The 14,860-nt window shown below is 37.7% G+C and overlaps 1 protein-coding gene across 1 annotated transcript in view; it reads left to right on the forward strand.

Moving 5' to 3' along the window:
- Positions 1–14,860, forward strand: part of SPRED1 (sprouty related EVH1 domain containing 1) — a gene marked incomplete in the record, with an annotated part of 49,782 nt that overhangs the window by 22,039 nt on the left and 12,883 nt on the right. Inside the window, 2 exon segments of the mRNA XM_072427527.1 lie at positions 2,977–3,151; positions 14,150–14,318. Of these exon segments, the coding sequence (XP_072283628.1) occupies positions 2,977–3,151; positions 14,150–14,318 (344 nt within the window).

Below are 14,860 nucleotides of genomic sequence, written 5' to 3' on the forward strand. Positions count from 1 at the left end.
TCTAACAGCAAATCAGGTTGTCTTGTTCAACATCAGTACATGATTTCAGAAATGCTTTTTTTGGCTGCATGGGAAGAAGTAAAATTATTTAAGCACACACATGCAAAGTCTCGTGGAATGTTGCCAAAAATGTGAAGACCTTTTTTGCTTCTAGGTGGGGAAGGTGTGACTCCATATTAATGCCCATGGTTTTATTTATAGGTGATGGTCAAAGATCCACATTGTTCACAAGCTTACCTAGTCTTGCCATTCTCAGCAGACCCTTGCTCTGCATCCTTTAACCCCACTTGCACCTGCAAACAAATCCAGTTCCATCTCACACCCACTGTTGTCTGATAAATAAGGCATTAAAAAAGTTCTAGCAGGGACTGACTAAAAAGAACCCATCAAAAGATTGGATACAGGGTTTGATACTGTTCTGTATGTAAGAAAAAAATGGAATCATTGCACTGGGCAGGCAATAAAACCAAGATGAATTTTAGAGGCAACCTTATACTTGTTTTTTTTGTTTTACCTACTGCAATACTATAAGGAGCAGCTGTGAAGAGATCTTGTTTATGTTGCAACCCAAGAGCACTGTATATTCTTTGCTCCCTTGAGTTCACCTCAGGGTGCTTATTATTACATGAAACCTTCCGTGAGGGGAATTCTCACCTTGCTTATACAGATTGGCTTTAGTACTTTAAGATACTGACCCATATACAAGCATGTAACACATAAAATCAGAACTCCTGAATTCTTATATCAGGCCATTGTGTAACCCTTGGGATTAGTGAGATCCAGTGTTTTCCTTTTATATGATAGTATATGTGTTTTAGACTTTAGAAATACAAAAATAACATGCTTGGTTCTGTTTAGTTTTAATTGTCCATTACAGTCCCAGATTTGATTGTTCTTTACGGTCCCATATGTACCCAGAATTTGCTCAGCCTGGCCTTACAAGGAATGCCTACATATTTAAAAACACGACAATCACGTAGTAAAAAGAACCTGGCTTAGTTCCTGCAGGACCAAGCCATAGGTGTACTTAAGAGGAGCCCTTGCAACACATCTTGTCTTCCTTTTTGCTCCCCAACCACTCCTTAAGCTGATAGGAGTTAAATACATCTAGTTACAAGGATCATGCGACTTGTTCTACTTCCCAACCCTTTGTGGGCTCTAATTAGGACTGGAGCTTGCACAGTGCTCCTATTCCTTCTGAGCATTGAACAAAATGGCCAGAGTTCAAAGTAAGTATAACTTGTTGCAGGGGCTAGCTTTAAAGTGAACCTGTTGGCTTGCCCTGTATGGCTGAACCACAGATTAATTGTGATGCTATATTTCAGTCCAGTAAACTGAGCACAGAGGGAGCACTGCCTACCTGCTTAGTACTTCATTCTTCATCCAGCCATTAATGGCATGCACCAGTTCCCAGCATTCCTGTGCTAGTGATGTGGCAGCAATATATTCTAGCACACCTACTGTAGGCTCCTTACTGACTCTCACATACAAAATCCTAAAAGGAAAACAAATGTTAGGACTAAGATGCTTCAACCAGCCAACAAGAAGGTCTAGGCCTGTTCTAGCTTACTTATAGTAGTGGTTGAATAATAATTTTGTTTTCTTAGTGACTGCTTTAATTTCTGGAATTACACTTTAATGTTTGTGGTATAGGATGCACACATAGTTCTAGTGTATTTTACATTATCTGGTGCCTTAATGTACATTGAAATTATGGATTGCCATAGAAATGAGCAATTCCTAATATGCCTCTATTCAAATAGACACACAACAATTTGTTGTATAGAGACAGTCTTTACTTTAAAGGCTAAATACCTTTAAAAAATGTTGTGTTGTGGGTAAAAAAAAAATTGAAACTATGTATGGTGTTTAAATAACTGTAAACCATATATATGATACCAATGCTAGACAAGTATGGTGTTATGAAAAGTTATATAGGTTCAGGTTAATTTTAATTTCTAGCCAGGTTCAAAAGATCTTTAACAGCACTCCCAACAATACTTCAATTTTTATCTATTTTTACATGATTTTAGACTGTGGAGCTTTTGTATGTTATGGTACCTTCGCACAGTGTGGGTCATCTAACAACATTTTGGGTCTATTACCTATCACTTGCCACAATAAATTGGTGGGATGGAAAATTTTAGTCATAGTCTGTCAGCATCATGTACTTCCAGGTGTGTTTTTAGTCTTATGATGTTTTACGCAGAAGCATCCATAAAGAACAAGAAAGAATGAAGAATTATAATGTTTCACAATTTAAGTTGTTTGTGGTGTGTTGTATTTTAATGAATGAATGAAGTCTATACAGCTAGTGGATCTAGTGAACTCTGCTACCTTTCGATAGATGTTCATCCATTGTATATGGAAAGTATTAGAACTAATAAAGCAGGTGTTAGAAAGTAGGGCACTTGCACATTCAGATTCAGGGCCATTCAGGTCATGGGAAGTTAGAGAGCTTACTACTCAGTGGGTAGGCTGTACCCCCAATGTATATTTGAGGCCCAATCTTATTTGTTTTTGTTTTGGATAGAGTGGAGAAAGGAAACCCCATGAAAATGTTTTTTCCTTGGGGGATTTTCTTCCTTGAGACACACCAGAAGGTGTATTGGCAAAAAAGTATTGGAGGATTTCCCTGCTATCCATGACTCAACTTCTGTGAAATCAAAATTTCAGATTTCCCCACCCCTTTCAATCCTGGTGAAAATCATAACCAGGGCAAAAACTCCCTATATCTAAAAGATATTTTTAACTATTCAGCACTTTTTGTTTTACTTGCCATTAGATACACTTCAACCCTTAAAAACTATAGACTTTTCTGCAGTGGTACTAAAGAAGAAAAGCCCATTTCTAAATCAATGAAGATAAAGAAACTGCTTAGAACTAACACACTACAATTGGGAACTCATAGGTGTTTCTCCTGGTAAACTATTGTGGAGTTCCATTAACCATAGCATATTTGTTCTTGATTTGCAGCGACAGTTATGCACGCGTGCGAGCTGTGGTGATGACGCGGGATGACTCAAGTGGCGGGTGGCTGCCACTTGCAGGAGGGGGACTCAGCTGTGTCACCGTGTACAAGACTCTCCACCCGGAGGATAATGGCAGCACAGACTTTCTTGTCCATGGGGAAAGGCTCAGAGACAAAACGGTAAGAGATGCTGCAGAATTCTATGTTACTTTATTATAAATTATTAAAAGTTTAGTTTTTTGTGTCATCACCAATAGTTGCTACATTACTGTACAAATCTCTTGGTGGTCTTTCCTCAACTCTGGTACAACCTCCACAACTGTGTATATGTCTATTCTGTCCTGCTCTACCTGATTACAAACTGTACTGGACTAAAGGGGACCTCCTACTGGCTTGACACACCTAGGGCATTTTACAGTGTGCAGGTTATATTAGAACAAAATGTATACCCAACTTTTGCAAAGCTTGCTTCAGCCAAGGTTCTTGAAACCTTAAGAGCCTAACTACAACATTTTGTGATGCTAAAATGTTGGTGGGTTGTGATTCTATTTATTGTAAATGGCATCCCAACACTCATCACAGTTCACCGCAAAATACATAATTGCAGTTTAAATGCTGCATGTACTATTTTAGGCCTGTTGTGGTGCCACACAAGTTAAGTAATGGCAAAATGCACAGCAACAGATATGCCTGGTGTGTGAATGTGCTGTTGATGCACCCTTCAGGTCCAGTTTGGGGAAGTTAAACACTGATCTGGATGGAAGTGCTGGCTGTCATTTTAAACTTGTTTCTAGCAAACTTCAGTACTTCTTCCCACTTGTTGAAAGCCTGCTGAAGCCTACGACCTACTTATTTAAAGAGTTTCCATTACATTTTTATCTGTGTTTTTAAAGTGTATGTCAGTGTATAAAAATAAAATAAAAAAGTATATTAGCACATCTTATTCATGCCTATTTTGTCTTTCTCACTTATGTTTTCTCTCTATAGGAGTTTCCACGTACAAAAAAAAAACACAAAAAAACACAAATCCAATGAGTTTATAAATTCCTGATGTTTCTGTTGGGCCAACACTACCTTTGTTGGTGGTGTCTTGGCTGTACTGAAGTCCCCTGTTATCAGCCATACCCAGTGCAGAATACTTTTCTTCCATCCATTAAAGATAAATGTGTGTGTGTGTGTGTGTGTGTGGGGGGGATTCTGTTGCCATGTTTAATAGTGTTGTAACAGTTTGCTATGTTTATTAGTGACAAAGAATTAAGAGGCCTTAAAGAGAAAAAACAAATTCAGTCACTACCTGTTTTATGATTGTTTGTCTGTACACATTGATTTTAAACATCCTGAGCTAAAGGGTGCACCCAAAAATACCTATTTTAACTGCTACTTTTATCCTTCATAAAACAGTTTAATTCTTCATTTAAGTTCCCGATTTGTCAATGTTACCCTTGTGGTGTCTTCTCCCTTAAAACGAGCACGTTCATTTTTAATTCAGTTGGTTTTCTTTTTTATTTCAATGAGAAGATGACCAACACAGCACCATTTTCATTTTTAATCTATTTCCGGTTTTGTGAAGTAATTTGTGAAAAAGCAGCTAGATCCAGGATTTAAACATAATTATGATGGAGTGAAGCTGCAAGCATTGCTAAACAGAAGGATTAATTCTGCAGTGATGTACATTGCATGTTCTTTCAGTCCATTTTCCGAGTTTTTATAAAAACATCTGTATGCACGCCAAGTTTAAATCTTCTGTATTTCATAAGCATATGTTTGTTCAGCATTATAGCTCCATTTGTTTGTGCTCAGTGTTTAAAAATCCAGTGAAAAGAACGAAGGAACAGTTGTTGCAATGAAATCCACTCATTCATGCTCTTATACCTTTTATTTTTTCATAGTGCACTGTTATGGTTAAGGCCTAGTAATAATCTTTAAGGCTGGAACCAAACCCATGTTAAACCTTTGTTTCTCAGGCAGCCCCTTCCCCATGCTTTTAAAAAAAAAAGCTGTCAATAAATAAAAATTGTTATAATTACTCGCCTTCTTCTGGGTTCTGGGAGGTGCTGATGACCTCCCTGCTGCATCTTGGGCAATCAGAGCGCCTTGAGAAAAATGTTTTTGAGTGCTGTAGGAAGCAGTGACATTCAACCAGAAGCTGCAATTGTTTACAATATTCATTTTTTGGAAACCCCACCAACCCCTTTATTAACTGCAACAGGGATGAAGGGCTGGTAGGATAACTGACCTTCCATTTGCCAAAAATGCAGCATGTTCATTTTTTTTTTTTTTTTTAGCACACATCATTTAGCTGGAAGTAAAGTTATAGGACATCAGGCACATTGCCTTTGGGTCAGCACATGCAAGTGAAATCATTTAAGTGTGTAGCTAATTTTGGGCAGTACATCAATTATTTTTGTCATTCTTACAGTTTTAGTCATTAAGAAAAATCTGTGTTTAGTCCTATGTTCTTGTCATTTCAATACAGGAACATTTGTCATTTCCATGGTTTTGCATTTGAACATATAAATTCTTAAATAACTTGCAGATGACAATTTTCTATTTGTGTAGAAGAGAACAGAAACTGTAGTATCCTGAGACGAAGTGCATTCTTTATAAATTGCTGACCAAAATGACAAATTCTCTGGCAGGAACAACAGTAAACATATAAAAGTTTATTTTTAAAGAAACACTTGCATGTAAGAATACTGCTTTTTGGAGTGTTTTTCTTGTTCACGCGTTTCAGTTGTTTGCAATGCGTCTTGTAGCAGGAAAAATTGAGCCTCCATCATTGCACATCATAGCCCTCTCCTCTTCAGATGTGTCTGATTGGTCTTTGTGCTGGCCCAGCTCCGTTGTCCTTCTCTACACCTCCTTACATAAACTTTTATATAGCTGCCTATGGAGAAGGAAAAGAGCATAATATCACTTGTATGACAGCTCTGAGTCCTCTAATGATGATAACATCACATCCAAGATGGCTGCACAGCAACATTCTTAGGACTTTTGTATATCCGTACAAGGGAAGCTTTATTACAGCTTTTCCCATCTATTTTACCCCTAGTGAACCCTTTAAAAATGTCCCTGATAAAACTATATGTCAATGAAAAAAAAACACACTTTACATTGGTGGAAAGAATGCTCCCCTTAAAGGTAACTAAAAAGAGTTTTGGTGTCAAGTGGCATTGGCCACAAAACTCCTACAACAACCTCTAGAATAACTCCAGAGTTTCACCCCGGTTAAGAATGACTGCTTTAATAGGTTAATTACATGCCTAAAATATGTTGGGCATATACTGTTATGGATCTATTTTTGTTGAAATGAACAGCCCAGCACCAGGGCTTCCTTAAACAAGTATCCGGAAAATGGTTTTGACCCTGTGGTCAGCGCCGAATATGGTTTGTTCACATAATCTGTCTTTCTATACATCGTATGAGTGGTGTGTATGGCTTTAGTTTTAAAACATGTGCCTGTTGTACTTGGTCACCATGTCTGTTGGAGTTCTGGTCTCCACGGCGACAGTGCAGTGTTCCGGTACAGGATAATAAGTCTGAAGGAGACAGACTGTTAGTGGAGGAAAGCCACAGGATTCTGCATGAATCAGCTCACTCCTGGCATGTTGAAGCCAGTGGTGTGTGAAATCCAGGCTCCTTGCCAAATGGGGTTTGCTGGTCATGTTTGCATGATGGAGCCAAATATTACTAGGCTGAAGAAATGCAGGACATAGATTGTGTGATATGAGGCTATGGACAGCCATTGCTTTTTAACCATAACTCTGCTACATTAAGACATTGATTACATTTTAGCTTATGAACATTTTTATTTGGTGTTCTTCAAGAAAAAATGTTGTCAATGTCTTCTCCTCAAGAACATATTTTGAATCAATACATGATACATGATATAATTTACCTTTTTGTAGTTTTTGTCTTTGGAAGGGGGAGAGTTTAACATGAATAAATGGTTAGATAATACAAATTGCAGGTGGAGTTGTATTTCTTTTTCATTAAAAAAAGACCTAAGTTAGGAGCAAAAATGAGACATGGTCACTGTTTTCTCTGGTTTTAGAGCTTTCAGTACTAGGAAAAAAAAATTTGGTGAAAAACACACCTGTAAAACTTTTTGGCATTGAACTCAGTGAACACTGTATTTATGCATTTTCATTGTGATGCACTTTAGCACAATTGTTCAAACAGTTTTACAGCAGAGAAGACATTTTGTTTGCTGCAAATTTGCATTGGGGTTTCATTGAGCATGGATGTCAACACATGGTGAGCACATAGACTGCTTTGGTAAAACACATTTTACCTGGCAATACTGTGATCCAGTATTGTAAATTCCACCTAATAGCCAGAGAGTTTAACCTCCCATGGGGTTCAGTTCTGTCTGGATTTATATGTCTAAAAGCGGTACATTGTCTTTCATGAAAATTTTTTGTACATTGTAGGCCTGTAATTCTTAGGCACAACTCAGCGAAATATGTCCAATATTTAATAAATTTAATAATAAACGTTAAATAAAAAACACAAAAATCTGGTAAAACAAGGGTGCATAAATAAATAAAAAATAATGAAACCTGTAATATAACTGTACACCAGTATATATATATATATATATATATATATATTATGATTACTTTGTTTTGGATTTAATAGTTATTTTGTATTGAATCCAATACAAAATAGTTTGAAAATCCTGCCACGCCCTCTCACACGCACCAACGTCACCGGGAACTGCCGGGAAACGTCAGCGCTCTCGCCAGGGGACCTATCGTAGGAAGAGGACACAGCCAGAGGATAGGATCGGACGGGCAGGACACTAGAGGTCACCGGTGGAACCAGGTAAGTCTTTATTCTTTATTTTATTTAGCTATCCGAAGTTTGGCTTGAGGTTACCGCTATCAACTGTTGTTATTTACCCCAAGCTACAGTTGGGGTTACCGCTCCAAGGTTAAAGCAATAGCTACATAGGCAACTTTTTGGACATTTGTTTAAGGAATAAATGAAGCATAGGAAAGTGTGGTTTTCCTAATTTCTTGAAAGATGTGGAATACTATGTGGATTTAATCACTTGTACTTAGTCAAAGGAAAAAAAATGTTTTTTTTTTGTCTGGAGCTCTGGACTACTATCTGCAAATATCACAGCAGCCAAAATTCAACCAGGAAGCTATTGACTTGACTTGACATTGTGTTTTTGGCAACCATTAGTCTAAAGTGATTTTAGTTAAAGTTTTATGTATAGCTCTACCCTCCCTCCCCTCCCTTCCCCCTAAACTAACCTTATTTGAATCAATATACTTCATGGATCTTTCTTACCTTCTCTAAAGGCTGTGACCTCCTTTACTGCTTTACTTAGCTTCCAGTAAAATCTAGTGTCCTGCTACTTTGATAATAATGTCCCATATGACTGAATGGGATTTTATAAACTACAGTAACAATTCCATATTTAAGTCATTGAGGCACAACAGCCTGCTAGGAGGATTTTGAGAATTTTGCTGTTGTAGACAACACAGGAGGCCATTGCAATCAGATAAGTAAAATGAGTGCCTGGGGGGAGATGTTTCAGTTAAGGGGGCTGGGAAAGGTTTATATATAATTCATGAACTTGACTTCCAGTCAAAGGCTGGGGGAAGGACTAGACCTATAAGTGTTACCAAACTGTAGCAGAGAAAAATCAGATTTCCTGTCTGTCCAGTTATGAGATGTGCTGTGTGGCCAAGTTATGTTAATCTCAGGACTAGATGAACAGAAATACAAACCCAGTAATGGTGAAACAGCTCTCATATGCATTAATTATCCAACTTTTGTGTAGATCCCTCTTGTGCCATTCAAACAAGTCTGACCTGATTGATACACAGACTCGATAAAATTTCTTATGTTTTGTGGTAATTGTCTCCAAGATATTAGCAGCGGATCTTAAAATTCACACTGCCACTGCTTGGGTCAATTTCTTTAGTAAACTAAACCTTCTTCCATTGCTCCATATTTCAATTTGGATTCCCATATCCCTGTTCTTTCAGCAGTGGAAAGAGGGGGTCATCCCTGTGTCTACTCAGTAGGCTGTGGTTCACCATGTATTCCACACCTTCCTTTCATGGGCAACTTTAAATTGTTTCAGCTAGAGAAGTTCTTTGTGATTGGACCAGATGGACTAGTTTCCCATATTTCCCCACACAAACTAAACCTTGAGCACCTATGAAAGGTTCATCTGTTATCTTTTCTTGGACTACTTTTGGAAGGTACTAATCACTGGGGGAACAAGACCTGCAGTTTTAGAGATGTTCTGACCCATTATTCTAGCCATCCCAATTTACCTCTTGCCTCTTGCCAAGTCACTCAGGGTCTTACAAGTTGTGTTTGTTTCTCTGGAGTAGGTAAGGGTCAAAAGACTAGACTCTTTATTTCCTGACCTGAAGATGGAGGAAGTTAGTAGAAATTTCCCAGATTGTGGGAAATTATTTGGGAAAGTGTTTTTATTATTTATTAGTGACACTGGACTCTTAACTAGACAAAGTCCACCTGTGCTACAGGGGTGCTTTGGCTCTTCTAGAATGTTGTAAAATTCACCTAATGAGAATAGGTAAAACAGCTAGGTAAAGTAAATTACATATAATTCTTTGAACTCCTCTTTTCTATATTTAGTTGGACACAAATATTAATAACTTTTTCCCTCCTACCCCCCCCCCCCTTTCTCCCCCACCCCATCCTTCCTCTTTTCAACAGGATTACAATTATTTCCCAGCTAGCTAACAGCTGCTGGCATCAGAACTATGTAAGTTATTAGCGTCACTATACTTTTCCTGTCTACCCGTGAACCTGTATGTATCTGGGACTTACTGTTTTATAACTCACAGTCCAACTCATCAATGGTAGATTATACCTTTTTCAGTTGAACCTTTTGGTTGAAACCATACATCCATTGGAACATCATTCATTTCACCGTATTTATTACAAGTGAGTACTCTAACATCACTTCACATCTTTATTCATTATCTGTAAGATGAATATATTACTTTAGGACTTCCCCCGAGGAAGCCAGCAGGCAAAACGCGTTGGGTTAAAGAGACAAAAACATACAAAGACCCAATGCGATATCGTGCATATTTTTTATTTTTATTGTACTGTATCACTTCACTAAAATATTTGCTTGTAGCACAGGTGGACTTTGTCTAGTGAATCTTCCAATATGGGTTACAGACAGAAGGTCCAAGCTTTTATAACTTTATTTTACCTCCAAGCAAGCAGCTCAATAATACACACATGAATGCAAATATTTCATTTGTGTACAACAATATATTTATTACAAACATAATATTTTTTTTACTAATAATTAACATTTTTTAAGCATTTATGGTCGAATTTATAATCAGAAAGTTAATAACAGTCTACTTTTTTCATACACGGCTCAGTCATGCGGTTTGTGGATGCACCCAAGACATATTGATTAGTCCAGCCTCCATGGCTTTGTCAGCCATTGCCAGAATGGCTGCTTTTACGAGTCAGCCTGCCTTTCCCATCAGTAAATGTTCTGATCTGGTTAATGCAAGAAGCAGGTTTCACTTACTAAGGCCTTGTCTGATGGCTCCATCCCCCCACTCTCCTCAGACTCTGCTCAGACTGCACGTGGGCCGCCTAAATCCCTGAAATCTTTAATCATCTTCCTGTTATCTCTTCCGGCGGGGGATCATGTAGTACAGTGCATTACACTTCTCTAAAAGTTCTTTTGGAGCAAATATGCAGCGCTAGTAAAAATAAAATCACTAGTGAGGACAAGTACAACGATTAACCCTTTTGCTGCCAGCACTAACAATTTTTGCAACCTAGATGAACTAGAATTTTTTTTGCCTAGTGTAGTCTACCGCTTCTGTACCGGGTTTGCTATTTGATCTCTCTAAGTACAGTGGGGTATAAAAGAGAAGGTTATGGGGGCTGCAGTACTGCAACGGAGGGAAGGTAAAGTATGTGGGTCCCTGTTGAATTATTATAAATGTACTTCTCTTTTAAGCCTTACCAACTACTTTAATATTGCAATTGAACAAATTAAGCCCACAGCAGCGGGTATTTCCTGGCAGCTTTGGCAAATCAACTGAGCAGTGGAGAAGCATGGCAAAGCTAAAGCCTGGTGCTTTTGGCAAAGCATGTGCTCCTTAGTCATCAAGCACCCAAACACTGCCACAAGCAGGGGGGGTGGCATAAGTCGTTTTCCATGTGTAAGCTCAGCTGCCATTCAGAACCTTTACAGAAGGTTTCTATAAGCATTCCTAGATTGTAAGCTCTTCGGGGCAGGGTCTTCTCCTGTGTCACTGTCTGTATTTGTATGTTATTTGCAACCCGTTTTTAGTGTACAGTGCTACATAATATGTTGGCGCTATATGAATCCTGTTTATTATTAATAATATAATAATAATAATATTATTTTCATCCACTGATACTCACCTTTGCCACAATACACCATGTATTTTCTGAGGGCTCTGTGAAGCTTAGCATTCATCGGTGGAGATTGTTCTTTTTAGTTTCTTTCAAACATTAAAGCCCTTCATTTTGGGCATGTTTCTCATTGCAGCATTTAAGTACCACAGTAATAAAGCTTCAATGCTTGAGACTGTGAATTTGAGTCCCTTAGCATCCACTAGCTGTACTGCGGTGTTAAGGAGAAGAATGTGACCTCCGGAGGCTGGAGGGGTATTGATTTTTTTTCAGAGAGAAGTAAAGAGGCCTCCTCTTGGGACCATCTGCAGCATCATCTATGCAGGAGGCCAGAGAGTGTCAGGTCAGACTTCATGTTGCTTCCACACATCCTGCATTATTACTGTCACCTTCCTGCTCTGGGCTCCAGCCAGTCTGCAGGAAGTTATAGCAATGCCCCCATCTGATCTTTCGCTATCAACCAGGAATAAATTCACATTGCATCCTGCTGATGTAGTCCTCTGGTCTCATATATACAACAAACTACTGACTGCAGTGACTTGTAGCCGGTATTTATCTGTAAATGTGTTCTTTATGGTTTATTTTTGTCTGTTTTTACTGCACATTATATAAATGACAAGATTACAATAGGAGATAACTGTTGTTTATTATGTTTTATTTATTTTTCTTTTGCATTAGTTTTGTTGTGTTAATTGATGGTAAAAAGTCATTTTAAAAAGTAATATAGAGAATATTTTAGTGGTATGGTTTGAAAAATTAATGCTATATTAATAGGCAAGTGAATATCAAATTTTTGCAGCCTTTTCATTAATATCCATATCAGCAAAGATTGAAGAGGATTATGTTTTATTTGTTAAGAAAAGAAAATCTAGATTTTACCTTAATTGAGTGAATAAATATAGAGTGAATAAAAGGAAATTGTCAAACATAAATACTAACCAATCCAATGTTCTCCCTAGAATTGTTTTCAATAACTGTAGACAGGTGGTCAAAAATTTGGGAAGGCACTTGAAAAGTTTTCAGTTGTTGTTGCCATACAAATGTGGTAACCCCTATAAATATGTCAGTTTTCTAAAACCCTTCTATATTTTATTCTAACTTTCTAATGTCCAACCCCTTAGTATGTCTCAGTTTTTCTATTGTCTTTGTTTTATGTATTCACTGTCCAATGCCCCTGTATTGTGACCCTACTTTTTAGCAACTCATAAATAGCCAGGTGGTTACTGAAAAGTGCCGGGTGGTGCGCCCAGCTAAAAGGGGCTGGGGAGAACACTACATTCAAACTTATACAACAGATACAGCATATCAGATTTTTCTACTTTCATTTATCTTTAGTACCCAACCCTGCTGCCAAATAATAACATTCTAAATAACCTAAAATCTGAACCTTAAAAACAATTCAGTTAAGCTTTGTTTTTGGACTTCCAGCCCACTATTGTTCATCCATGAAAGAGATCATCAGAATATTGTACCAATGCAATACATGCAACAACAAAGTTTTTCCTGCCTTCTAGCTGTCACACAGCTGGTTTCCTAGCCAGACAAAACTTTGTCAGTCCCCGCCTTCTTACTAGGCTAGTTCTCTTAGTCCTTTTCTAAGAGTTTGGTAGTCCCACAGGCTACCTTTGTCTTTCAACAGTCAATCCCTGTCATTTACCCCAAAAGAGGTCTGATTCAGTTCTCTGTTGGTTCAAGTACAGACAAACCTAGATGCATAATCCCAGCTTGTTATTCCCAAATGGCCTACTCAGGCGCTCTGGCCTGGACATCCACCAATACAACCTCCTCTTTAAATAATGCCCCAACAGTAATGCCTTAAATGGATCCTTTAACTAAGTGGAGTCTTTTCTAATTGTAGTGAAAATCCAACCATCCTGTATGGCATTCCTCACCAGTACTACCTGTTCTGATCCCTCTCTTTACTTGCCTGAACTGTCTTCCCCTGTGCTCTAAGACTACATTTAGCGGTACTGGTCTTTTTTGGGGTTTAATATTGGTTGGAGGATGACATACATGTAAAGATTATCTGGTTCCTCTGAAGCTTGGTTCTTTTTAAGGTTTTGTTGCACCTACCCTCTCATATGCTATATTGTTTTATGGCTGACAGGGAACACTAAGCATGTTCATAAAGTATATATAAAAAAATTCTTAGATGATTCCCAACAAACTCAAACTTTTGCCACATCCCAAAAACAACAAACTTTTCAAAAAACTCCAAAGACAAACACAAATAGGAATTGCGTTTAGTAGAAAAGAAATACAGATTGAGATGGATGTTTTTATTGTTTTATTTAAAATAGATATGTATGATATTAGAAATGCATAAAAGATACTAATAAGTAATCATATGTAAATATTTGCCTTAAAAGTCCCTATTTGTGTTTGCTTTTTGGCATGTTCATAAAGGACAGATACTTAAACAGGGAAGTATAACACAGTTTCAGTTAACTTCTGTTGAATAATTAATTACATTAAATTACATTTTGCTTTGCTTTTCACATTTTTACGTTTTTTCCTAGCATTCATAGATACAATGATGAATTAGGACTTTTTTTACTGCTTGTTAAGAATATTTAAACACTTATAGTTTGCATAATCGTGCCACAGATTCACTTTAAGGCATTGGATATTTTTGCATGGACCGAGCCTTGGAAGGGCAACTACAGATATGGAAAGAGCCAGCTAAAGTAAACTAGGTTTATACTAATACAAATATGGCAGTACAATTTCTTATTTTTGAGTATAATCATAACTCTTTTGCCCTAGGTTGTCCTGGAGTGTGTACTAAAGAAGGAACTGGTCTACAATAAAGTCACCCCTACTTTTCACCACTGGAGGATTGGAGATAAGAAGTTTGGCCTCACATTCCAAAGCCCTGCAGACGCTCGAGCTTTCGATAGGGGTATACGTCGTGCCCTTGAAGATCTCACTCAAGGTATTGCACTATTACTTTGAAGTAATTCATGGAAGCTGCCATTGATGAACTTTTGTTTTGAGAATTCTAGCTTCTGGACTGTCATGCTGAAGCATTGCTTTAGTGCTTTGTGACTCCCTGATAGATCAATGTTGATTAGTGATACAACTTTAGTTTACTGACCCCTATTTACCGTAGAGATCCAAGTTTACTACAGTGATGTCATTTTATAAGCATTTCCCTACAATGTGACAAATCTATAGTAACTGAGGGGAAACTATAATTCCGTCTATGCATGGATCCTCTGCACTGGTAAAGGAGTACTGATTACAAATACAGCATATATCTTTCTGTGAATACAATACAATTAAGCATAAAGCATTTTATTTTCTTAATAAAATACTTTTTTTAATTGTTTATTCTTTGTGGCATTTTAGGGTTCCTGATATTATGCTGCTTTTTGGTTGGATAGCATTTCTTAGAGGCAGGTTTTCTGATGGTGATACTAGTGGGTCATACCTGTGTAAAGTTTGTACAACTTTTGGTTTGCATCAGCAGCCTAA

Source organism: Pyxicephalus adspersus, chromosome 12 (assembly GCF_032062135.1).
Source record: "Pyxicephalus adspersus chromosome 12, UCB_Pads_2.0, whole genome shotgun sequence".
NCBI classification, from domain to species: domain Eukaryota; kingdom Metazoa; phylum Chordata; class Amphibia; order Anura; family Pyxicephalidae; genus Pyxicephalus; species Pyxicephalus adspersus.